The 26086-nt window shown below is 37.5% G+C and overlaps 1 protein-coding gene across 1 annotated transcript; it reads left to right on the top strand.

Moving 5' to 3' along the window:
- Positions 1-10: 10 nt before the first annotated feature.
- Positions 11-24162, top strand: LOC117306339 (N-acetylglucosaminyl-phosphatidylinositol de-N-acetylase-like). The gene is made up of 7 exons (XM_033790975.1): positions 11-308; positions 5946-6048; positions 7117-7207; positions 12044-12111; positions 12414-12445; positions 19615-19745; positions 21508-24162. The coding sequence occupies exons 1-7, from the start codon at positions 65-67 to the stop codon at positions 21613-21615; spliced, it is 777 nt and encodes a 258-aa protein (XP_033646866.1). The 5' UTR covers positions 11-64; the 3' UTR covers positions 21616-24162.
- The last annotated feature ends 1924 nt before the right edge of the window (positions 24163-26086 follow it).

Here is a 26086-nt window from a genome sequence, read left to right as displayed (position 1 = left end):
CACACGCAAATTAAACAGCGCCCTCTAATTCGAGAGAGGTTTTTTTTGGCAGGAACTTTAAACAATGTCAAACATGGCCGCAGCAAGTGGAATGGTCTACTTCTTCTTGCCCTACACAGCAATTTCTCTCCTCATTTATTATGTAGCTTTACGTCGTAAGAGATCATCAGACACGAAGGCTGGGAAATCGAGAGAAGTGTTGGTAGTTACTGCCCACCCAGACGACGAGTGCATGTTTTTCGCACCGACGATATTACAGCTTGTGCAGGAAGCCAATACGAAACTGAACCTTCTGTGTCTTTCTACAGGTTGGTATTTGACTCGATAGCTCCATTTATACCATGGAGGAATAAATTCCTCCATGTTTATACTAACGCTCCATAAATAGAACCAGCCCCCACGCACAAGGATACGAAGCAGATCGACCCTATTTATGTGGGGACGTGGCTAGGTTAATTCTGAGGACACGCCTAGTTCTAAAGACTAAGCATGCAGTAGAAGAGTGGCAGAACTAGGTCACAGGCTAGGTGTATTGTCATATTGATTTTGGAAAAGTTTCCGAATGGCGCCACCACTTTTTCATTCGATATGAAATAATATAGGGAAAAGTTTCCGTATGGCGCCACCACTTTTTCATTTGATATGAAATAATAGTATCTAATTTACCTCAATGAGATATCCCTTTTTCTAAAAATGAGTGAAAAAGTGGTGGCGCCATACGGAAAGTTATCCTGATATAGTATCTAATTTACCTCAATGAGATATCCCTTTTAGTAAAAAAGAGTGAAAAAGTGGTGTCTCCATACGGAAAGTTATCCCCATTCATATGGAGGTAGAATTATTTATACCTTCGACCATGCTCAATGTTTATGTAAACTCATCATGTGGACAATGGAGGAAGTCTATTTTCTTCCTCCATTCCCCAATGTATTAATATATAAGGTTTATCGCAATTCAGAACCGTAAACGGCGTAATGTGTTATGGGTAGGCAGATGGGGCATTTGCTCCTGCGTTGTATGTTAATATCATCGACGTGCACATGCATGACCAATATGTTGGTGTGGTAGGTAATAACAGCTTCGTCTCATGAAAATAATTTTCGTCTCAGTGGTCAGTGAAAATTATTTTAGCATGTAAAAACGTTTTTTCATTACATTGTTTGACTAATTTTTCAAAAACAACAGCAACTCAGCAACTAATATTTTAAGGTACGCTTTCTACTATCATTATCTTCAAACGGTGTCAGTTTAATGTAAATCTGTGGACATTGTGTTTTGTGTTACAAAAATTACCCCAAAATTACCCAGGTGTTGCTGTGTGGTCATCGCGAATCTCTGAAATACAAGCTCATAATATTGGAAAAGTTAAAAAAATGCCTTTGGGTATTATTGCTTATCTTGCTTATTGCAAATATTTTGTCTTATCTTGATCACTTAAATTTTTTTAGACTTGAATCATTGAATGAAAGGCGTAAACACCTAGTTCTTAAATTTGCCAAATCTCTGCTCACTTCTGATAATCATCGCCACCTCCTCCCCCTAGAACGTAAATCTAATTATTTGTCAGAGCATATTTTAAGAAACACCAGGCAGCTAGAACATCTTCAGATAAAAACTCAAAGATACAAAAACTTGCCTGTCCCCTCAATGCTCAATCAGTTCATGATAACGGCTCCATTTCATTTCCTTTTTGCTCATGTTGTGTCCAAATCACACTTGCCTACAGAATGTTGCTGTTTTGTTTTAAACTCCCTCGTTTTGTTTTTAATGTGTCCACAAATCCCCCCTCCTTGTTTATGCTGTTTTCCCAATTCCTGTTTGTCTGTTTGACTCTAGTAACATTTTTAATATTATTGTTTAATCATGTAAACTTGAACATATATTTTTGATTTAATTTTATTGTTAAAAACCAAATACCATTAGTCAGATGACTTTTTATTTGGTCTTGTATTTTTATATGAAAATAAACCAATATTGGCACAAGAAATGTTGTCCGAGCGATATCTCAAGAAGGACTTGGCATATTAACGCCAAATTTGGTTTGTGGATTGTTCATGGGATCCCCTAGACGCCTATTGTTTTTGGACCCCCTCAGATAAATATTAAGCTCGTTATGGACCCCCTCAGATAAATATTAAGCTCATTACGGTTAAAACAAAAGAAATGTTGTCCGAGCGATATCTCAAGAAGGACTAAGCTTGGGCGATATCGATTTATTTTATTCACGATATATCGCCGACAATATATCGCGATATTCGATATAATTGCGATTAATTAAATTTGACATCATCAGTCTTCAAACTCCCAGTGAAAGTTGTAGAAGAGACAGTCATAGCATAAGAGAGGTGTTCTAATGACCTATTCTTCTGGTTTTACTCCAAACCTATGGAGTGCAAGATGTCTCAGCTAGGAAATACATCGCGATATTGCGATACTTAATCGATATCGCGATATATCGTGTGTAATAACGGTATTTCGATTAAAACCAAATAAATCCGATATCGAAATCGTTTCCAAATTAGTATCGCGATATTCGATAATATCGTGGTATCGCCCAAGAAGAAGGACTTGGCGTATCAACTCCAAACTTGGTTTGTGGATTGTTCATGGGATCCTCCAGAGGCCTATTGTATTTGGATCCCCTCAGATAAATATTAAGCTCGTTATGGCTAAAACAAATAAATGTTGTCCGAGCGATATCTCAAGAAGGACTTGGCATATCAACTCCAAACTTGGTTTGTGGATTAGTCGTGGGATCCCCTAGACGGCAATTGTTTTAGGATCCCCTCAAATAAATATTAAGCTCGTTATTGCTAAAACAAAAGAAATGTTGTCCAAGCGATATCTTAAGAAGGACTTGGCGAATCAACTCCAAACTTGGTTTGTAGATTGGTCATGGGACATGTGGGATCTCCCAGAAGCCTGTTGTTTTTGGATCACCTCAGATAAATATTAAGCTCGTTGTGGCTAAAACAAAAGAAATGTTGTCCGAGCGATATCCCAAGAAGGACTCGGCATATCAACTCCAAACTTGGTTTGTGGATTGGTCATGGGATCCCCTAGATGCCTATTTTTTTTTGGTCCCCTCAGATTTAAAATATTAAGTTTGTTATGGCTAAAACAAAAGAAATGTTGTCCGAGCGATATCTCAAGAAGGACTTGGCGTATCAACTCCAAACCTGGTTTGTGGATTGGTCATGGGATCCCCTAGACGTCTTTTGTTTTTGGACCCCCTCAGATAAATATTAAGCTCATTTTGGCTGAAACAATAACTCAAAAAGGACTTGGTGTAGCAACTCGTATCTCAGCGGGGCATTTGTGTTGTCAACACACCATTCTTGTTTTCCTTTTGCTTTCAATGAACATGGTCTAAAGCTTTCTTTTAATGTAAAAATAATTTGTACACATGAAGCTCTAAAGTTCATACTATATGAATGCAATTCTAAAGGGTGTTATGCTCTGGTAGCCACTGGTTCCTTTTTGACACCAACATTTTGTTTTTCTACATTTGAAAATCCCAACACAATGGGCTAAGCATCGATTCGATTTGGGTTGCATTGTGTTATTGTAGCCCGAAACCCTCCCGACACAAACAAATTGTTTACATGTTAAATTCCGTAAAATCATTTTTTTTTTTTTTGAAAACTGTTTTGTACTCTGTGTGTCAACCAGTCTGGTGTCAACCTTGAGGTCCAAATAATTGTGCATGCAATTCTGAAAAGTGCTATGCTCAGGTGGTTTACTGAACCTTTTTGACACAAATTTGTTTGCATTTTGAATATATTCCAACTCAATTGGGTTTAGCCTTGATTCTGTTTAGTTGCCTTGTGTTAGTCGAGACACTCCTTAAACATTCCAACAACCATATTTTGTATATGTTCAGTGTAAAAAATTAGGTATTGAAAGTATTTTTGTACACGTTACACTGCACAGTATACAATGAGTTACATTGAAAATGTTTGCTCTGATAGAGTCATGAATTGTAATGTAATTACAATACAATACAATACAATACAATAATCTTTATTAGATCCCAAAAAGGGTAATTCAAAGGCATCGCATACAGTAAAAACATTTGACACATTAAAAACATTAAAAAACAGACAATGGCTATATAATACAATTACAAGAAAAACTACTAAAAAGCGATTATAGAAAAATACTGGAGACTGGGCGATACATTTATAAGTTTCGTTAGTAAAAATGAGATAAGAAAAAATCTGGAGACTGGGCGTTAATTAATCATTATCGTTTGAAACTGAGATTGTGGTATGTTATTGCACGAGGGATAAAGGAGGATGGGTAGCGGTTTGTCGCTGAATATGGCACTCGCATACGACCAGATCTTGGGATCAGCTGGCTGGCAAGCGCATCATGAAGCGGATGGTTAGCATCATTCAGTAGCATATATTTAGCTTGCCAGCCAGCATATGCTGTGTCAACAAGCGGTTGCGACTCCCCGAGAATCCTTCCTGCTGCTCTTATGATTCTATTTATGCGATCCTTTGCAATCCCACGTGCATTTCCACCCTTACAGACCAAGCAGTATGACCAAACACTAGCAACCACAGTGTCGTAAAAAGTAGCTAAAATATTACGATTGACATGAAACAAATTTAATTTCCTAAGACAAAACATACGATAATTCATTTTTGTCACAATGGAATCTACATGCTCATGCCAACACAGTTCATTGTCAAGAACGACACCCAAATATTTGTAACAAGTTGTACGTTCCACTGCTCTGTCTTTTAACATCACAGGCTCTGGTCGGCGTGATTTCCTATAATCAATAACCATTTCTTTAGGTTTAGAAACATAGTTGGAGATCACAGTAGTTGACAAAACGTTGAAGTTTGATCTTGATACAAGTGATCATCATCCTTACTAATCAGACCAATCATTGCAGTGTCATTGGCGAATTTAATTCAAGGACACGACATTTCAGAAGACCTACATTTTGATGTATATAATGAAAATAAGAACGGAGCCAGAACCGTACCCTGTGGAGCACCAGTATTCGAATAAATCAAACTAGATTGTGTGCCAGCAGCATTAATTTTAACATACTGAGAACGATTTGTCAAGTAATTTAACATCCAGGACAAAAGAGACTTGGGTACATCACAGTGGTCTAGTAGTTTCTGAATTAGTACATGAGGCTGAATAGTGTTAAATGCTGACGAGAAATAAAAAAACATCACTCTAGCTGAACTATTAGAGCGAACCTGTTCTAAGTGGGCATATTATTTATCTAACACTGTTAAAATAGCATTTGATAGGCGAACTGCATTGGGTCAAGAAAGCCTGATACAAAATCAAACAAAACATTCTTAAACAGTCTTTCACACATTTTCATTGGTAAAAGTTAATTGAAGTTTTGAATCGAAACAAACAATGCATAAAGCCTTCACTGTATTATTGAAATTGGTTTTGTCAAAAAAAAAACGTAAATGCTTATTTCATTTCACACCAAGTGTCAACAGTTCACAAGGTCATCATTCTATGCTTTTTAAAATATAGATTAATTTTGCCTGCCCTTTAAAATAAGTGAGATCCACAACAACCCAAAACTAACAGTTGCACACACATCAGGTTGCAGAGCTGCCAACATTTAAATCTTGTACTAAGGAAGATTTTGTACAACAGTCCTGAGATGTTGAGAATAGCTCTCAACGTTATAGTAGTGACAACATTTTAATAATCATGGAGATGTACATTTTTTTTTTAAATCAGAGCATGGAAAGATTTAAATATTGTTTTTCAGGCCGAATCAGGTTGCAATTTGGAGTTTGTTTTGTGTTTAAAAGACAAACTAAGTTTGTGTGTTTTGTAATTTTAACCACTTATAGACACCTGTTTTTCAGTGCTGTATGAATGCTTGATACATGTATAAAGTGGGATTGACTATTTTTGACTGGTGTGTTTTGCCAAATATTTTGCAGGTAATTACTACAATCATGGTGAAGTAAGAACTAAGGAACTGATAGCCAGCTGTTTTACGCTTGGTCTACAAGATGCAGAGAACATCAATGTGTTAAATGATGAGTAAGAATTTTTATTATTATTGTTGGTGTATAATAATGTTCATAGGTTGTGGAAAAATCTTTAAAGACTCTGGACACTGTTGATATTGTCAAAGACCAGTCTTCTCACTTGGTGTATCTCAACATTTGTACACAAAATAATAAACCTGTGAAAAATTTAGCTCAATTGGTCGTAGCAGTTGCAAGATAATAATGAAAGAACAAAACACCCTTGTCATATGAAGTTGTGTGCTTTCAGATGCTTGGTTTCGAGGCCTCAAAAACTAATTCAGTGGTCTCAAAATCAAACTCGTAGAAAATAATTTCTTTCTAATTAGTTTTTATGCGAATAATTATTTTGAGTAATTACCAAAAGTGTCCACTGCCTTTAAGCTTTTGACATTCTACAAGCTTTATTTCAAATTATGCCTTAGACCTCCATGATCAGCCTGTACATGATCAGCCTCGCTACCATGGGCAGCTGGCCGTATCGATACCTCTTGTCACTAACCCCTGGGAGGGATGTACTGGGAAACAACGCTGATTGGCTCAGGAAATTGGTTAATGTATTAGATGTCAGGTGCGTGCACGCCTAGTTTTAAGATTTTGTATGTTTATCACGTCCACGTTTTTTATGACACAAACATGGTATTTTTAAATAAAAACAAACACATTCTTTAAGACGAAAGACATGCGTGGCCGTGTAGAAAATGTTGAATAATGAACATGTATGCTCATTTATAGCTCATTTAAATGTGCTAGCATATAGCACTTTTAAATTTGCCAATGTCATAGGTTATGATCGAGCAAGGCATGCTGGGAATAAATGGCGCGGTGCGATCGATCACCCCTGGGAACGAGGTTGGTACATGATGTACACTATGTAGTTTAGTCATTAGGCCTTTCAAGAGACACTTTGGCTCCAATTACATGAAACTGAATGCTTTATAGGATTTTGGGTCTACAGTACATGTATGGCCTTACTGAAAGCATGCACTGTTTTACATACAATTGTTTGATATATAAGGATGTTTTTTCTGAATTTTTTTTTTTACACATGTTTGGTTTTTGCTGTTGTTTTAACTTTCAGAAGATTAAAAGATGGCCAAGAGGAAGAATGGGATACAGATGTAATTGGTCATCATGTTTTACAATCTGTGAAGAAACACAACATTAACATGGTAAGAGCCAATCTTGTTAAATGTAACAGGTCATCATGCATTACAATTATGTGAAGAAACACAACATTAACATGGAGTCAAGAGTCAATCTTGATGTGATAGGTCATCATTTTTTACAATCTGTGAAGAAACACAAATTAACATGGTAAGAGCCAATCTTATGAAAAGTGTAATGGGTCATCATGTTTTACAATCTGTGAAGAAATGCAACATTAAAGGAACACGTTGCCTTGGATCGGTCGAGTTGGTATTTGAAAAGCGTTTGTAACCGTTACAATAAAATGCATATGTGTAGAAAGATGTTGTAAAAGTAGAATATAATGATCCACACAAACATGCCTCGAAATTGCATGGTTTTCCTTGAAAATGAAAACCACGCAATTTTAAGGCAAACTAGTGTGGATCATTGTATTCTACTTTTAAAACATCTTTCCAACCATATGCATTTTATTACAAACGATTACAAACGCTTTTTATAGACCAACTCGTCCGATCCAAGGCAACGTGTTCCTTTAACATGGTAAAAGCCAATCTTGACAGGTCATCATGCATTCCAACTATGTGAAGAACAAAAATATTAACACGGTAAGAGCCAATCTTATGAAAAGTGTAATGGGTCATCATGTTTTACAATCTGTGAAGAAATACAGCATTAACATAAGAGCCAATCTTATGATAAATGTAATAGGTCATCATATTTTACAATTGTGTGAAGAAACACAAAATTAAAGGTAATCGCTTTACTAAGTCTGTACCAGAACGTCAGCGAAAACCAAATCAAAAACCAAAAATGGACGTATTGCAACGTCCGGGCAATGTAACCTTAATTTTGATTAGTCACACGATATTCTTACACCAGGAGCATTGCCAGTCCCCTCAATACTGGAACGTATGCAAATCTTTATTGTTTGATATGACAGGGGGTTGGATGGGCGCACCACGACCATGCCCAGTTTCACTGAGAGGCACTTGTAGCCCCATTGTACACTAACGTCGGCACACAAAGATTAGGCATACCTTTCACAATAAGAGATGAAAGTGAAAACAGCTTAGAAGCCCGGCATGTTAGACAGCATGTTGTTGGTTCAACCCACAAAATTGAATTGAGTGAAAATGTGGAATATACGAATTAAAAGCCCTTTTCACACTACAGTTATTCCCGGGAAATTTTTGGTGGGGTTAAAATCTCCAGGGATTTTCCCAGGAGTCCATGAAAAATTAGTTCTGGCCATCGCCTGCAATACAGAAGGGGGGATTTTATGTCATTTAGGTCAATTTCGCGCTTTTTTATTCATTTGTTTATTTTGTTTATTTATTTATTAATTTATTTATTTTGGGTGAGCACATTCTTGTTAAAGGCACTCTCACCTAACGTTTAGTAAATTATCAAAATATTAATGAGAAACAGATAAATTCTCACTAAAATAATAGAATACTTGTGTCCAGAAGCCTTTTAGTACTATCTGAAAGCACGCTAATATGTACAACAAGGATGTTTTTTCATTCAGTATTTTTTGGCAATTCAATGACCAATGACCAATTCATGAGTCCAAATTTTCCAATGTTTGTTATTTTATGCATATTGTTGAGATACACCAAGTGAGAATAGGGCCTACTGGTCTTTGACAATACCAAACGTGTTCAGTGCCTTCAACTATTTAGGGTGGACTTCTTTAGACCACCCCATCTTTAATGCGTTGGCGATTTTTTTATATTGTTTATTACATTTATTTCTTCATGTTTGTCTCGCGAGTAAATGTTTACCCCCAAATACACCCCTACTCAAGTGTCTAAGGTGCTGAATGCATATTCCGATTTTCTCAGAGAAGTCAAGGGCTGTTTAAGAAGCAAAACTGGGATGTAAAAATCCCCTAGAAATTGAATATTTGAAGTCATATCTCCGAGAAAACAAAGCAATGGTTACTATATTTGAGAGGTATGCACGATACGGAGATACATGGCTAAAGAGGGGAAAAATAGAGCCGTCTTCCTTCGCCATTTGTAAATACGTCTACATTGAGCTATACCCCCACCAGGATTAGGCTATTGTTAAGAAAGAAAACCCCATAGCGCAGCCCCCCCCCCCCCCCACATTTACCCAAGGGGCGGTATGTATGAATCCTATTACCCAGTGCAAAGTTCATTGTACGTTATTCGAAATGGGCGTACGCCAAATGGAATAATTAGGTACCCATGTGACATGTACAGGCTTATCAGATGCGGCCTACTGCACACTCGTGGACGATATGTTTAGGTTTCCGTACGTCCTTTCGTTTACGTTCTGGTACATATATAGAACTATACAAGCAGTTGTTGACAAGCACAGGGAAGTAGGGAACCTAGAGCAGACTGAGGGTATAGATGACCCAAGATTAAGGGTAAGAGTGGGCAGGGATTGTGTGCTTACTGAACTGAATCAGTGGGTGACAAGCACAGGGAAGTAGGGAACCTAGAGGAGACTGAGGGTATAGATGACCCAAGGCTAAGGGTAGGGGTTAGAGTGGGTAGGAAGTGTGTGCTCACTGAACTGAATCAGTTGTTGACAAGCACAGGGAAGTAGGATACCTAGAGCAGACTGAGGGTATAGATGACCCAAGATTAAGGGTAAGAGTGGGCAGGGATTGTGTGCTTACTGAACTGAATCAGTTGTTGACAAGCACAGGGAAGTAGGGAACCTAAAGGAGACTGAGGGTATAGATGACCCAAGGTTAAGGGTAGGGGTTAGAGTGGGTAGGAAGTGTGTGCTCACTAAACCGAATCAGTTGTTGACAAGCACAGGGAAGTAGGGAACCTAGAGGAGACTAAGGGTATAGATGACCCAAGGTTAAGGGTAGGGGTTAGAGTGGGTAGGGAGTGTGTGCTCACTAAACCGAATCAGTTGTTGACAAGCACAGGGAAGTAGGGAACCTAGAGGAGACTGAGGGTATAGATGACCCAAGGTTAAGGGTAGGGGTTAGAGTGGGTAGGAAGTGTGTGCTCACTGAACTGAATCAGTTGTTGACAAGCACAGGGAAGTAGGATACCTAGAGGAGACTGAGGGTATAGATGACCCAAGATTAAGGGTAAGAGTGGGCAGGGATTGTGTGCTTACTGAACTGAATCAGTGGGTGACAAGCACAGGGAAGTAGGGAACCTAGAGGAGACTGAGGGTATAGATGACCCAAGGTTAAGGGTAGGGGTTAGAGTGGGTAGGAAGTGTGTGCTCACTGAACTGAATCAGTTGTTGACAAGCACAGGGAAGTAGGGAACCTAAAGGAGACTGAGGGTATAGATGACCCAAGGTTAAGGGTAGGGGTTAGAGTGGGTAGGAAGTGTGTGCTCACTAAACCGAATCAGTTTTTGACAAGCACAGGGAAGTAGGGAACCTAGAGGAGACTGAGGGTATAGATGACCCAAGGTTAAGGGTAGGGGTTAGAGTGGGTAGGAAGTGTGTGCTCACTAAACCGAATCAGTTTTTGACAAGCACAGGGAAGTAGGGAACCTAGAGGAGACTGAGGGTATAGATGGATTGTGAGGAAATCAAGGAAATCAAGATTTTTATTAAGCAGCACCAAATCTATGGAACAACTTGGCAGCAAACGTTCGTTAACTGCATTCCCAAAGTCTTTTTAAATTACAACTCAAAACCTTTCTTTTTAAGAAAGCCTTCGGTAATGTGTAGTGAGTTTTGTATCTTTTAGTTTTTAATTTTATGCTCTCTATTTGAGTGTTGCTTTCTTATATCAAAGTTGCATTGTTTTTACAGCCTTTATTGTTTTATGGTGTTTATGCACTTTTTTGCTTGTAAAGTTGTATACATCCACTTTGCTTATATTTTTTAATTTTAATTTTTCTTTAAACTGTTCACTTATTGTATGTCATTTTCTTAATCTTTTGCAATTTTTACTGTCATGTGCCCTCGAACAGGCTGGTCCTGGAGAAAGTGCAATATAAAATCAATAAATTATTGTTATTATTATAATTGCAATACACGGTGATCGCCATCTTTGATGTATGAACTTAGGACTAGTCCTAGGGGAAATACAAAACGTGTGGCTAGTCCTAAGTTAGGACGAGTAACTCGTCCTAACTCAAGATACATTGTAAGACTAGTCTTAACTCTTTGTGAAATCCACCCCTTGTAATGTTTAAATTTGTAGGTGGGGCTGGAACTGCCAAGTTTGGGCCAAGATTCTGAAAGTAAATGAATTCCCTAATCCTCATAACTTTTGCATCATAGGGCCACAACAATTAATGTTTGACCCCTGTAGATCACAAGGGGTTTATTATTTTAGGACTATCTCTTGATTTGTCGGACCATAGGGGTGTCCAAACAGAGGTTGAGCAATCTGAATATTGAGGTGCTGGAACACAGGGTTGTTGGAATATAAGGGTATCGAAGCATGTGTCTGAATTTAAAGGTGTTGGAACAATCAATAGGGGCTACATGTAGGGTTCTCAAAACATAGAACATAAGTGTCAGTACTTAGGTGTATCTAAATATGGAATGAGCTGTCGGAATATAGGGATGCAAAACATAATTTCCTAATCAAATATTTTGTATTATTATTATTGTTGTCATTATTATCTTTGGGGGGGGGGGGGTTACCCTTTTTGGGGTTTTGGTTTTACTTGGTTGGTTTCACGGCCAAGACCTGTTCAATTCTAGAGCAGAAGTCTTACCAACCAGACCACTGAGATTTCTTGGAAGCTAGGGGCAGATTGATAAATAATATGGAAACTCGGTAAGTACTGTGTATACAGTTCTTACACACATCGGTGAAAGGGTAACAAAAATAATATTCTTTTTTTTCCGATGCACAAATTAACATGTATTAAATATTTATTCTTCTCTAGATTGTGACATTTGATGCCTCTGGTGTGAGTGGCCATAAGAATCATATAGCATGTTATACAGCAGTAAGGTATTGCATTTTATTCACACTAACATTGCACAGTGAAACCATTTAAAACCTGACTCTGATGTCACACTTAAAATTACAGGGGCTTCCCAAATTTAAAAGCAGCAAAATATTGCACAATGTCAGCATATTTTGTTTATAACAAAGTTTAATTCTCTGTATTTATGATAATTATCTGTTGTCGCCTGACCTAAAATGATGAAAGACCAAATATATAAGTTCTTCATTTCATTGTTTGGGATTCTGTGGAGTTTTCTGAGCCATTGTTCTGACTTTCTTTTCCTATCACACTTTTTTTTATACAGGAACATGGTGGAATCTGGCAAACTAAAAAAAGGTAAAACTTGTAAATTTAATGGTTTACTAATACTAGTAATAATAATAATAATACTACTACTAACAATAATTTAGTCGGTTTTATATAGCACTTTAAACACCCCAAGGGTGTCTCAAATCGCTTCCACATTATTACCCCTGGTCACTAGGCCTTAATACATTCCTTAAACCATCTCAGCTCCCTGGGGAGTATTAGCCTGTGCTGCCAATATTTAGCGCACTAAGCTAATCAATCTCAAGAACCATCTCTGCCCTCGCAGGTACCCATTAACATAATAATAATAATATTAATAATAATAATAATAAAAACCATTCTTATATAGCGCACATCACTGTGAGGTCCCTATATGCGCTGTAAAAGGAAATCAACAATTATTGTACAAAGTAAACAGGTATGTTTTTAACCGGGTTTTGAATTGTTCTGATGTCTCAGCCTGTTTGACAACCTCTGTAAGCCTTGGGGCATATCACGTACCGCACAAGCCGTGCCGTGTCTGGTGAGGGGCTGGAGGTGTAATCCCGACCGTAAAAAGAACAGGTGAATAAGAATTTTGTATAAAAGGTTGAAACAAAACTAATGATAAAACAGGCAGATAGGTCAAGCAGCCAGTGACCTGACGTCGCTCCAGCCTCTATTGACCCTATGAAGGTCCCACTGGATGGTCTGGTGCCAGTTCATTTTAGTTCGGCCTCTCCTCCTCCTTCCCGGGGGGTTCCACCACAGGACTTGATTAGCGAGTCTCAAAGGGGGAGCCGCGAAACATGGCCCAGCCAGTTCATGCGCCGCCCATAGATTGTATTGGACACTGGAGTTTTTTGTGACCGTTCTCTTACCTCCTCGTTGCTGACGAAGTCATCCCACTTAATGCCCAAGATCTTCCTTAGGCATCTTGAGTGGAATGCATCAAGTTTCTTCTCTTGACTTGATTTTAAGTACCAAGTTTCCCAGCCATGGAGTTAAGTAGAAAGCACGTTGGAATTGTTGAAGCGAAGCTTGGTTTGAAGAGAGAACTTCTTGCTTGTCCAGATCTTATTAAGCTGGTTGAAGACTGCGAAGGCTTTACCTATTCTGCAGCTGATTTCATGATCCATTGATCCCTGGCTGTTGATGGACCTTCCCAGGTAGGTAAAGTCATCCACTACATCAACTTTATCTTGCCCAACGAGAATGTCAGGTGTTGTCTGGTGATCACCTGTCAGCATGATTTTTGTTTTCTTTCTGCTGATCATATGACCCAGTCTAGCTGAGGCATCACTGATGGAGTCCATTACAGTTTGGAGACCCTGGGTACTGTCGGACAATGCTGCGATATCATCAGCAAAATCAAGGTCGGACAGTTTGGCTCCTCCAGTCCAAACGATTCCATCGTCCTTCATAGCTTTCTTCAGAACCCAATCAATGACCACAGCGAAAAGAATAGGAGACAGAATACAGCCTTGGCGCACACCAGTTAGTACCTGGAACCAGTCACTGAGACCGTCTTCGGTCCGAACACGGCAGCGGGAGTCGTCATAGATGTTTCCTATCGCTTTGACTATCCTTTCCGGAGTGCCATACGAAAGGAGTATTCCCTCAAGGAAGGCCTGTGAATACTGTCAAAAGCCTCACTGAAGTCAATGAAACTGACTGCAAGAGGCACCTGGAACTCCTGGCTCTTCTCAATGATGCGACGGAGAGTAAAGATCTGTTCTGCACAGGAGCGTTTTGGTCTGAAACCTGCCTGTTCCTCACGAAGCCCATTATCTACCAGGTCACAGATCCGGTTCAGAATCATAATAATAATAATAATAATAATAAATAATAAATAATAATAATAATAATAATAATAATAATAATAATAATAATAATAATAATAATAATAATAATAATAATAATAATAATAATAATAATAATAATAATAATAATAATAATAATAATAATAATAATAATAATAATAATAATAATAATAATAATAATAATAATAATAATAATAATAATAATAATAATAATAATAATAATAATAATAATAATAATAATAATAATAATATAATAATAATAATAATAATAATAATAATAATAATAATAATAATAATAATAATAATAATAATAATAATAATAATAATAATAATAATAATAATAATAATAATAATAATAATAATAATAATTGTGCTTCAATGACCATGAAGAGGGGGAAGAGGGTACATTCCGATGGCATTGCTCTGCCAGATGGTACACAGTTGAGGGCTTTGGGTGAGGAGGAGAGTTATCGGTATCTTGGTGTACTTGAATCGGACCATGTCCTTCACAAGGAATCAAAGGTAAGGCTGAAGGCAGAATACATCAGGCGTGTAAAGAAATGTTTGAAGTCTAAACTAAACGGGGGGAACATGATTAAGGCGATTAACACATGGGCCGTGTCTTTGATGAGGTACAGTGCGGGTATTGTCGAGTGGACTAAGGAAGATCTAGATGTCACTGACAGGAGGACAAGAAAACTAATGACCATGCATGGCATGCTACACCCGCGGTCAAATGTTAGTAGACTCTATCTTCCGAGGTCAGAGGGCGGAAGGGGGTTGCTTAGCGTGGCGGACAGTGTTAACATCGAGCGCAGAAGCTTGCATTGTCATGTCAGAAGGACCGAGGAGAGCTTGTTGAAAGTTGCACAAAGGTACACGAGGGCAGACGAAGTTGGGCCGAAGGAGTACAAGAGGGAAAGGAAGGAGGAAAGACATCAAGATTGGAGGAACAAACCACTTCATGGCCGGTTCTTGAGGTGTACTGAGGAAGTGGCCAGCAGCAAGTCATGGAATTGGTTAAAGAGTGGAGAACTAAAGAAGGAAACAGAGGGCTTGATTACTGCGGCGCAAGACCAGTCTCTAAGGACAAATGTAATGAAGGCAAGGATAGAGAAAGCAAACGTCTCTCCTATGTGTAGAATGTGCAATAAAGCAGAGGAGACTGTATTTCATATTGTTAGCGAATGCAGTAAGATGGCCCAGACGGAGTACAAAGGAAGACATGACAAGCTGGCCAAGGTGATTCACTGGGATCTGTGTAAGAAGTATGGTGTCAAAGTGCTTGCGAAATGGTACAACCATGTTCCGGAGAAAGTTGTAGAGAACGACCAGGTCAAGATCCTATGGGACTTTAACATTCAGACCGATCATGTTATACAACATAGGCGTCCGGATGTTGTGCTATTAGATAAGACGAAGAAGATGTGTCATCTCATTGACATAGCTGTGCCAGGTGATACAAGGGTAGCTTCGAAGGAGATGGAAAAGATCGAGAAGTACCAGGACCTGGCCAGGGAACTTCGTAAGATTTGGCACGTAAAGGTAAAAGTAGTCCCCGTGGTGGTTGGAGCACTTGGCACCATTCCCAAAGCACTGGGGAAACATCTAGATGAAATAGGGACAAATGTGAGGGTAGATCTATTACAGAAGGCAGCGCTTTTGGGAACAGCGAGGATCCTGAGAAAGACCCTTGAGATCTAAGGCTACGGGACGTAGCCCGGCTCGAGGAGTTACCGGCACAAAGGAAAATGAGATCTTTCTTTTGCATGCTGTGATAAAATGAAATAATAATAATAATAATAATAATAAATAATAATAAGACTTGTAATGTGCACATATCCACACTGCTGGGTGTTCAAGGCGCAGTAAAACCAAAAACAAAACAAAAACAAAACACAACACAAAGAAAAACAGACACAACAAAATTAGTCATTGAAAACCTGTGACATAAGATAAGTTTTGAGAAGAGACTTGAATTTTGCAGTACAAAGACAAGATCGAAGATTAAGTGGTAGAGAGTTCCAGATGCGTGGCGCGACTGAAAAAAAAGACCTGTCACCCCATGAGTGTCGAGACTTGGGTTCAATGAGGAGAAGCATAGAACTTGATCGAAGATTCCTTGATGGAGTGTAAACTTGAAGCAGTTCAGAAATATAGTGGGGAGCCTTGCCATTAAGAGCTTTGTGGACAATGAGCATCAGCTTGAAGATGATTCGTTGAGAGATAGGGAGCCAGTGTAGTTGTTTCAGAATGGGGGTGATAGAACAGGATTTTCTAGACAGTGTCACAATGCGGGCAGCAGTATTTTGGAGCCGTTGAAGTCTGGAAATCTGGTTGTTAGGAAGACTGTAGAGAAGAGCATTGCCGTTGTCAAGACGAGAAGTAACAAAAGCGTGAATGACCTTTTCAGTGGCACTTTTGTCCAAGTACTTGCGAATCTTACCTATATTCCTGATGTGATATGATGATAAACGAACAATGTTGTTGATGTGTGGCTGAAGTGTCATTGATGAATCAAAAATAACCCCTAAGTTCCGAGCTTTCAGCGAGGGAGCTATCCGAGCATCACCGATGGAGATGTATGACACTGAAACCTTAGTTAACTGTTGACGTTACCCAAATAGAAGGAACTCTGTCTTATCATCATTTAACTTCAGGAAGTTTTGTTGTGTCCAACGTCGAATCTCTTGGATGCATTTCTCAAGTCTTGCAATAGATGCATTGGCGTTTTCTTGAGAAGATTTAAACGTGATGTATAGCTGAGTGTCGTCTGCGTACACATGGTAATTCAGATTAAATTTCAGGATGATGTCACGAATCGGTAAAGTGTATAGCGTAAACCACTGCGGGCCGAGTACCGACCCCTGTGGCACAGAGTAGTTCAAAACAACAGGGTCGGATATCGCGGTGCCAATACATACATGCTGAGTTCTATTGTGGAGATACGATTTGCACCATGCTAGGGCTGTGTCCTCTATGCCAAGGTGATTCTGGAGCCGAGAGAGAAGGATGTTGTGATCGACAGTGTCAAAAAAGCAGCACTCAAGTCTAGCAGGACTAGTGTAGGAAACTTTGAGGCTATCGGCAAAACAACCGGAACTGAGGGATTTGTTTACAAGCTAAGTGATGTAGGGTACAAAAATATTGATGTTATGCTTTGTCATGGATGTTGACACTGGATCCAGCTCACAGGATTTTGAAGGAGATTTCATAATAACCCTTTGAATCTCAGCAAAAGTCGCAGGCTCAAACACAGATAGTCTACACTCTGGTTGAAGTTGTGGCAATGTCTGCGGCACGTTGTAAGGGACTGATGAAAATGATGAGCGGATGTCTGAAATCTTGGTGACAAAGAATTTCTGGAACTCATTTGCTAAGTCCTGGTCTAATAGATGTTAAGTCCTGGTCATTGTAAGTGGATGGAAGGACAGGGGTTTTGGGTTTGAGCAACAACTTACCAATTATCTTGAAAAGCTTCTTTTGATCTCCTGAGGATTCTTGTACTTGGGATAAATAATGGATGATCTTTGCCTGGTTGATCAAATTCCTAACTACTTTACATTGGTTGCGATATTCTTGTCGTTGAATTGCCAATTTGCCATTTTTCCGCCACTTCCGCTCCAGTTGACGACAGATCTTTCTCGCTGTACGAATATCATCATTGAACCAGGAGGCTTCATTTCGGACCTTGACTGATCTCGTTTTTCAAGGTGCGTATTTATCCAAGATGTCACTGACTGTACTCTCATATTGGCTGACATAGGAATCCAAGCAGTCGTGATCAACTTCTAGATTTGCTAAATGGGAGCCTATTTCACAGAACACTTCGGTAGGATTCACATGTTTCCATTGTCTGCTCTTTATAGTAACGGTTGGGACTTTGGGCTTGCACAGACTCAAGTTACACATGACTACATAATGGTCTGATAATCCAGGTAGAATAACAAAGTTTGAGACAATTGGTGGGGAGATTTCACGAGTTATGACAAGGTCTAGGCAATGACCGAGACGATGAGTCGGCTCCTTGATATGCTGGGTAAGACCAAAAGCCTGAAGTAGATGCTTAAACTGGTTTGCATTGGTGTTGTGGATGTCATCAACATGAATGTTAAAGTCGCCTGTGATGATAATTTCCGATGGATGAAGCAGATATTCCAAAATCAAATTCTCAAACTCCCTTAGAAAACTTGAGAAAGTCACATGTTGGCCGTTTGAATCTCTTTCAGGTCTGTATACAATGACAAGTCGAACAGATTTAGAGTTTCCGGAAACTTCAGCATGAAGAGATTCAAAAGTTGTGTACTGGACGTCATTACTTTTCACAGAGACGGATGAAGTAGATCTGTACAGTATTGCAACTCCTCCACCAGTCTTGTGAGGTCTTGGGATGTGAACTTTGCCAGGAACAGACAGTAAGGTTACACTCCTCCTACAATTCGCCTTCCACTGTACTGTACAGGATTACATGTACATGTACAAGCATTCAAACAGCAGGGTTGAACAAAAGAGTCCATGGAAGTGCTCGGTGCTCTTATCCACTCGGCCATGACACCCCATTAGTAGCTTCAAAAAGTTTTACTGGGAATTTTACAGATCAATTTACCTCTGGGTGGAGAGAAGCTCATGGTAAGTGTCTGGATCAAGGACACAAGTGTCTCGACCTGGATTCGAACCCACACTCTGCTGAACAGAATCATTAGAGCTTGAGTTCGGTGCTCTAATCCACTCGGCCATAACACCCCATCAGTACCTTCAAAAATTTTACTGGGAATTTTACAGATCTATTTGGAGGGTTACGTTGTATTCTAAACCTTTTTTTTAATTCATCATCCAATTAAAACAATTTTTGTGGATACTTGAAGCAGCTTGCAATGTGTTATGTTTTGCTTATGGACAATTTGCAGTCATTTTCTTATATCCTAAACAGAAAAAAACAACGTCTCAGGCTTACAGAAGAGATATTTGGCATGGTTCTTTATAAACATTACAAACACTGGTTTGCATATTATTCAGTGTTGTATTTTATTGTATTTTTAAAGTATCCATTTGTATAGGTGTTTATATATCTAGGTCTGTTGTTTATAATGTTTTAAATTGTTTCTATACTGTATGTTATCACACAAGCGCAAGTGGAATACGGAAAAATATAGCGCTTCTGCGTCCCATATCCAACAAGGCCGAATTTATATTGTTTATATTGTAGAATCTTTTTATGTTGGATATTTTACATTTTTATACATAATATTAATCCTACATTTTAGTTAATCAGTTAATTATTATTATTATTATTGTACTCGAGTCCACAACCTTCAAGGCTATAGCCCGAGTGTGACTCCTGGGTCCACATTAAACAATACAAGTTCAATTTAATTTGATTTGATTTGATTGCAGGTACTAAGCTATACTTCCTTCAGAGTGTTTCCATCTGGAGAAAGTATTTAATCTTTTTGGACATTCCCTTCAGTATTCTACTGAGTAGACACATGTTTCTGACTCCTCCATGGAATATGTGGAAATCACAGGTTAGTGTCATCACACAAGAATCCAACCACAATTTAGAATCTTGAGTGCCTTCTTGTAATCAATCATGATTCCGGACACTGCATGCAATAATAAATTCATCACGATGGTGTTTTATGTCATTTCTTTTTCTTTGTCAAAGTGCATGATTTTGTTGTGCGAAATTGCTGTGATGCAATGCGAGATTACAAGCATTTTGGTTTTACAACCATTTAGATTTCCAAATAGTCAATCTAATTAGTTATCTTACAATCAATCACACATATGACACAGATAGCTTACAAGGCTCAACATTCCAACAACAAATTTGTCCGAGTATTTTTCATTCATCCCAATCTTAAAATAAATGTATTGCTCTTAGCCCTGACTATTTAAAGGAATATTAGAGAATTTGTAAGAAAAACATTGGGAAGATCACAGATTTACATAAAACTTACACAGACTAATGATGATATAGTAGAAAACATTCCCTGAAGTATTTCTGCCTTAAATGTCATATTTGATGAGAAGTAAGTAAAACTACTTTCTCGTTTGGAGTTTATTGCTCAGTGAGCGTTTTCTTCATTTAAAAAAAATCAATGTCATGCAAAATGCGTAATCATTTTTTCACTACTTTCTTGTGACCCAGATGGCCTATCTGGGTTTATGTATATGGTGGATTACATAAAGTGCTTACACTGCCTGGAACTGTTAGCAAAAACCAATTCTGTAAAGTTCCTTTAATGTAATATACATATTTATTTTGTTTAAATTGCGTTTATTGAGTTGCAAACTCTCTCTGATTCTTTTGGAAAATTAACAAGTCTTTTCATGTTCTGATAAGCAAATTTGAAAATCTCCCTGATTATGGAAACATTTTCTCTGTTATGTCGAATGTAACTCTAAAATTTCTCCAAGGTTGTTTTACAAAATCTCTCAGATTGCAAGATACAAATGTGGGCAGCTGTGAGATATCAATATGAATAATTCATCCTTTCCTGTAATTGGTGGCTCACTAGTGTTGAGTTTGTCAATAAATACATCAAATTCAACAAATTAACCTTCCAGTCCATCCACTTCAAATAACTTTGAGAGAGTAGAGAGTGTTCAAGTGTTAAATGCACTGTACACGTTTGGTAATTGTCAAAGACCAGTGTTCTTACTTGGTGTATCCCATCATAAGCATAAAGTAACAAGCCTGTACAAAAATTTGTGCTCAATTGGTCATCAAAGTTGTGAGAAAATGATGAAAGAAAAATCACCCTTGTTGGACGAGTTTGTGTGCTTTCAGATAGGAATTAAAGACTTCTAGCTAGAAGTCTTTTATTATTTTAGTGAGAAAATTACCTCTTTCTCAAAAACAATGTTACTTCAGAGGGAGTCGTTACCCACAATGTCGTTACAACAGCTCTCCAATGCTCGTTACCAAGTCAGTTTTTAAAATAATATTTGTTTTGAGTAACTACCAAACGTGTATCTTGTAAATTATTCAACTGTGTTTTCTGCTGTGATAAAAAGGGGAATATTTCCGAGGAACTCCTTCCTGATCCTGACTATTTAGAGAGAAGTTGACCCCATGGTTTCTTACTATTTGATGTCCAACATTTATTGTTTCATCTTTATAGAAAGAACAGTCTCACTTATTGATGTTTGCTTTTGAACAACATATAAAATGCTTTCGACCAAAAATGTGGTGGAGAAACATTTTGTTATAAATTTTAATAAATATTGTACACTGCAAACAGTTTAACCATACATTGATTTCTACTGATTTGATTGTTTCAGCGAGCAATGTTTGCTCATGCCAGTCAGTTAACATGGTATCGGCTGCTCTACATCATCTTCTCAAGATACATGACAGTCAATGGATACCATAAGAAGAGTGTACATTGATGGCAGATCAGGACTTTCATACAAAACTCTATATAAATTATTTATCACAATTTTATTCACTCTGTCTAAATATGAACTGAATTCAACATAAAAGTCACGAAGGTCAGTGTATGCAGCTTGTAACTAAAAGCCAATTGGAGTCCATAGTGGCCACAAGCAGCCTGTAACAAAACGCCAATTGGAGTCCATAGTGGCCACAAGCAGCTTGAAACAAAAAAGCCAATTGGAGTCCATAGTGGCTACAAGCAGCTTGAAAAAAAAGCCAATTGGAGTCCATAGTGGCTACAAGCAGCTTGAAAAAAAAGCCAATTGGAGTCCATAGTGGCAACAAGCAGCCTGTAACAAAAAAGCCAATTGGAGTCCATAGTAGCCACAAGCAGCCTGAAACAAAAAAGCCAATTGGAGTCCATAGTGGCTACAAGCAGCTTGAAAAAAAAGCCAATTGGAGTCCATAGTGGCAACAAGCAGCCTGTAACAAAAAGCCAATTGGAGTCCATAGTGTTAACAAGCAGCTTGAAACAAAAAGCCAATTGGAGTCCATAGTGGCCAGAAGCAGCTTGAAACAAAACGCCAATTGGAGTCCATAGTGCCCATATAAATAGCTTCAAAAAAAAAAATGAAACAAGTAGCTTGAAAAAACAAAAAAACAATTGGAGTCCATAGTCAATGAGATATCTGCTCTAGCAATGCAAGGCAAAATTGATTTTCCTGTGGATTTTGTTCGTACAGAACTCAGTATGTGTATGTCTTCAATCCCATGCGAAATACACCACACACAAAGCACTTGTTTGTTTTTCTGTGGCTTTAGTGACCCTTTCGGAGTTTATGTTTGAGGGCAGCCAAAATAAGTTTGACACGCAAATTAAGCAATTGATCATGGACTGTAGGACCATGTGTTGGTGTGTTGGCATACTACGCCCACAGGTTTTAATGTACATTGTACATAGGTGTAAGGGTAAAATCAAGTTACAACATGTTTGTATAATGTACAAGACTTGGATTACACAGTTGTTCCTTGCTAAGTGCATGAGGACGGTCATTGACACTGCCTAAACAAATCCATTGTATTAGGTTTTATTATTTTAAAAAAGTGTAAATGAAATTCACCAATTCTTAACACTAGAGAACAGTTGTAAAAAAAGAAAATTATTTTGCATTGCCAACTGCCTCAGTAATTTAATGATTTACGTTTTGTTCTGTTGTAAATAAGAGTTTCTTACTTATTTTAATTATTCCTAGAGTCACCATTGAACATGTTTTCTGTATAGGCATGACGTTCAATAGCAGTGACGACACAGGTGGCGGTTAATAAATAAATATGGCCATACAATTTAGTTAATACTTATTTTAATTATTCCTAGAGTCACCATTGAACATGTTTTCTGTATAGGCATGACGTTCAATAGCAGTGACGACACAGGTGGCGGTTAATAAATGAATATGGCCATACAATCTAGTTAATACTTATTTTAATTATTCCTGGAGTCACCATTGAACATGTTTTCTGTATAGGCATGACGATCAATAGCAGCGACGACACAGGTGGCGGTTAATAAATGAATATGGCCATACAATTTAGTTAATACTTATTTTAATTATTCCTAGAGTCACCAATGAACATGTTTTCTGTATAGGCATGACGTTCAATAGCAGTGACGACACAGGTGGCGGTTAACATGGTTAATAAATGAATATGGCCATACAATTTAGTTAATACTTATTTTAATTATTCCTAGAGTCACCATTGAACATGTTTTCTGTATAGGCATGACGTTCAATAGCAGTGACGACACAGGTGGCGGTTAATAAATGAATATGACCATACAATCTAGTTAATACTTATTTTAATTATTCCTAGAGTCACCATTGAACATGTTTTCTGTATAGGCATGACATTCAAAAGCAGTTACGACACAGGTGGCGGTTAATAAATAAATATGGCCATACAATTCAGTTAATACTTATTTTAATTATTCCTAGAGTCACCATTGAACATGTTTTCTGTATAGGCATGACGTTCAATAGCAGTGACGACACAGGTGGCGGTTAATAAATGAATATGGCCATACAATCTAGTTAATACTTATTTTAATTATTCCTAGAGTCACCATTGAACATGTTTTCTGTATAGGCATGACGTTCAATAGCAGTGACGACACAGGTGGCGGTTAATAAATGAATATGGCCATACAATTTAGTTAATACTTATTTTAATTATTCCTAGAGTCACCATTGAACATGTTTTCTGTATAGGCATGACGTTCAATAGCAGTGACGACACAGGTGGCGGTTAATAAATAAATATGGCCATACAATTTAGTTAATACTTATTTTAATTATTCCTAGAGTCACCATTGAACATGTTTTCTGTATAGGCATGGCATTTAGTCCTAAGAACAATTTCATTGAGTACACAGGCTGACCTACATTACATGAACACATGGTATATATAGGCATTTACAGACTTTTCTGGCTATTTAATAACAATTTTGCTGATTCTTCTGATGGTTAAAACACAGAAATCCGATTAAAATATGAAAAATATCATGCTTGACTATTTTGTTGGAACTGGGTGATTGTACTTGACATAGTTCATACTGATAAAAGAAATCTTTGTAATAATAATTTTCTTAAAGACACTGGACACGATTGGTAATTGTCAAATACTAGTCTTCAAAATTTGTGTATCTCAACATACGCATAAAATAACACACCTGTGAAAATTTGAGCTCAATCGGTCGTCGAGGTTGCGAAATGTCGAGGTTGCGAAATAACAAAGAAAGAAAAACCACCCTTGTCACATGAAGTTGTGTGGTTTCAGATGCTTGATTTTGAGACCTCAAATTCTTAATCTGAGGTCTCGAAATCAAATTCGTGGAAAGTTACATCTTTCTCAAAAACTACATTACTTCAGAGGGAGTTGTTTCTCACAATGTTTTAAAATATCAATCTCTCCCCATTACTCGTTACAAAGAAAGGTTTTATGCTCATTTTGAGTAATTACCAAAAGTGTCCATTGCCTTTAAAACATCATTCATTATGGCTCCTACTGCTTTCCCAAAGTGGAATCAAACAGGCTCAAAGTTTAATGATAGTTTTGCATTTCAAACAAATTAAAGTTTCATGTTTTTCCCCTGATTCTTCTGCTCTGTTAAATTGAGTCCAGTTTCATTGCACTGCTCACCAGCTTCTGCGTTAATCGATGCTTAAGCTGAGTTAAGCTACCAGAATTATTTCTGTATCAAAGAGTTTTTTGTTTACAGCACATAACTTCCCTTCATTTGAGAAACATGGACTCTAAATAAAACATTCATTCCACGACGATACTTAAATTTGATAAAATATGATAACAATTTTTTTTGTAGATTTAAAAAAATATTCCATTATACCTTCATTTTAACAAATTAAAACATTAAGTCATTTCTATTCGAACATCACAATATAATCTTGTTCAATCACAGTATTTCAAAATCTTGTAATTTGTTTGTTATAATGTGTAGAAACAATCTAAATTTTTGAATTTGTATACATATCATGGCAAGATCACCTATTAACCAACCATGAGAAAACCAATTACCTTATAATGTTTGTAATAAATATTTTTAAAAGTAAAAAGCTCTGATCTGCACTCTATTTATAAAAAAAAACCACCAACATTTGCTTTCAAATTAAACTAGCTTTACTTTAAAATAGTTTGTTTACAAACTCTAGCTGTTAATTAACTTCAATATAAAGGTTTAAGACAAGTTTTATGAGATCCTATAGAGGGCATTGTTTACTTTTACCTATTGGTCATTTGTTTGTAAGACATTTGTGATAAATCTTTTGGATTCAACTAATGTTTTGATTTGTTGAGCTGGCTCATCCTGGTTTAAATCCAGAGAAATGGCTCATTTTAGATGCATGGCTAAAGTCTGACATGGCCTTTCTAGCAGAGAGTACAAATATATAGAATGTACTTTTCTATAAAATAAATGATTATGATAAAACAGTAAAAACAGAACTCCTTTTAAAAGTTTTTTTATACATTCATAAAATAACATTAATAACAAATTTTTAATTAAAATGCAGTGTAGCACTGCAAAATTATGAGCAAACGCAAATTACAAGTGAAGTGATCTATTAAACCATAGTTTTTTGTTTCACTCCACATTGGATTCATGACGTATTTATCCACATTGTTATTAGTACAGATTTTTGTAAATGCCTGAAGGAACTTTGCTTTTTCCTAAATTTTGTCACTTGACAGCTGGACGGCTGGGTTTTTTATCAACCTGGAATTTTAAGGTGTGTTGATACAGGCACCTATTGTGATCCACTGCATCAACCGTGCGAAGAGTGACAACGGATTTTTGGAAAATTCCCATGGGGGTTTTCCAGTTTACAGTACTGTTGTTGTATAAATGTAGCATACAAGAATGGACAGGCTGTCACCATTCAGCTCAATGGAAGAACTCTAGGTGATCTGACA

Source organism: Asterias rubens, chromosome 1, assembly GCF_902459465.1.
Source record: "Asterias rubens chromosome 1, eAstRub1.3, whole genome shotgun sequence".
NCBI classification, from domain to species: Eukaryota; Metazoa; Echinodermata; class Asteroidea; order Forcipulatida; family Asteriidae; genus Asterias; species Asterias rubens.
The sequence above is the reverse complement of the archived record's forward strand: the minus strand, read 5'-3'. Positions and strand labels throughout refer to the sequence as shown.

Bases quoted from the DNA above. Each gene is read 5' to 3' on its own strand.
- LOC117306339 (XM_033790975.1), top strand. From the start codon at position 65: ATGTCAAACATGGCCGCAGCAAGTGGAATGGTCTACTTCTTCTTGCCC. The intron at 7,208-12,043 runs GTAAGAGCCAAT...ATTCTTCTCTAG, and splicing joins AGAAACACAACATTAACATG to ATTGTGACATTTGATGCCTC. The intron at 12,446-19,614 runs GTAAAACTTGTA...ATTTGATTGCAG, and splicing joins ATCTGGCAAACTAAAAAAAG to GTACTAAGCTATACTTCCTT.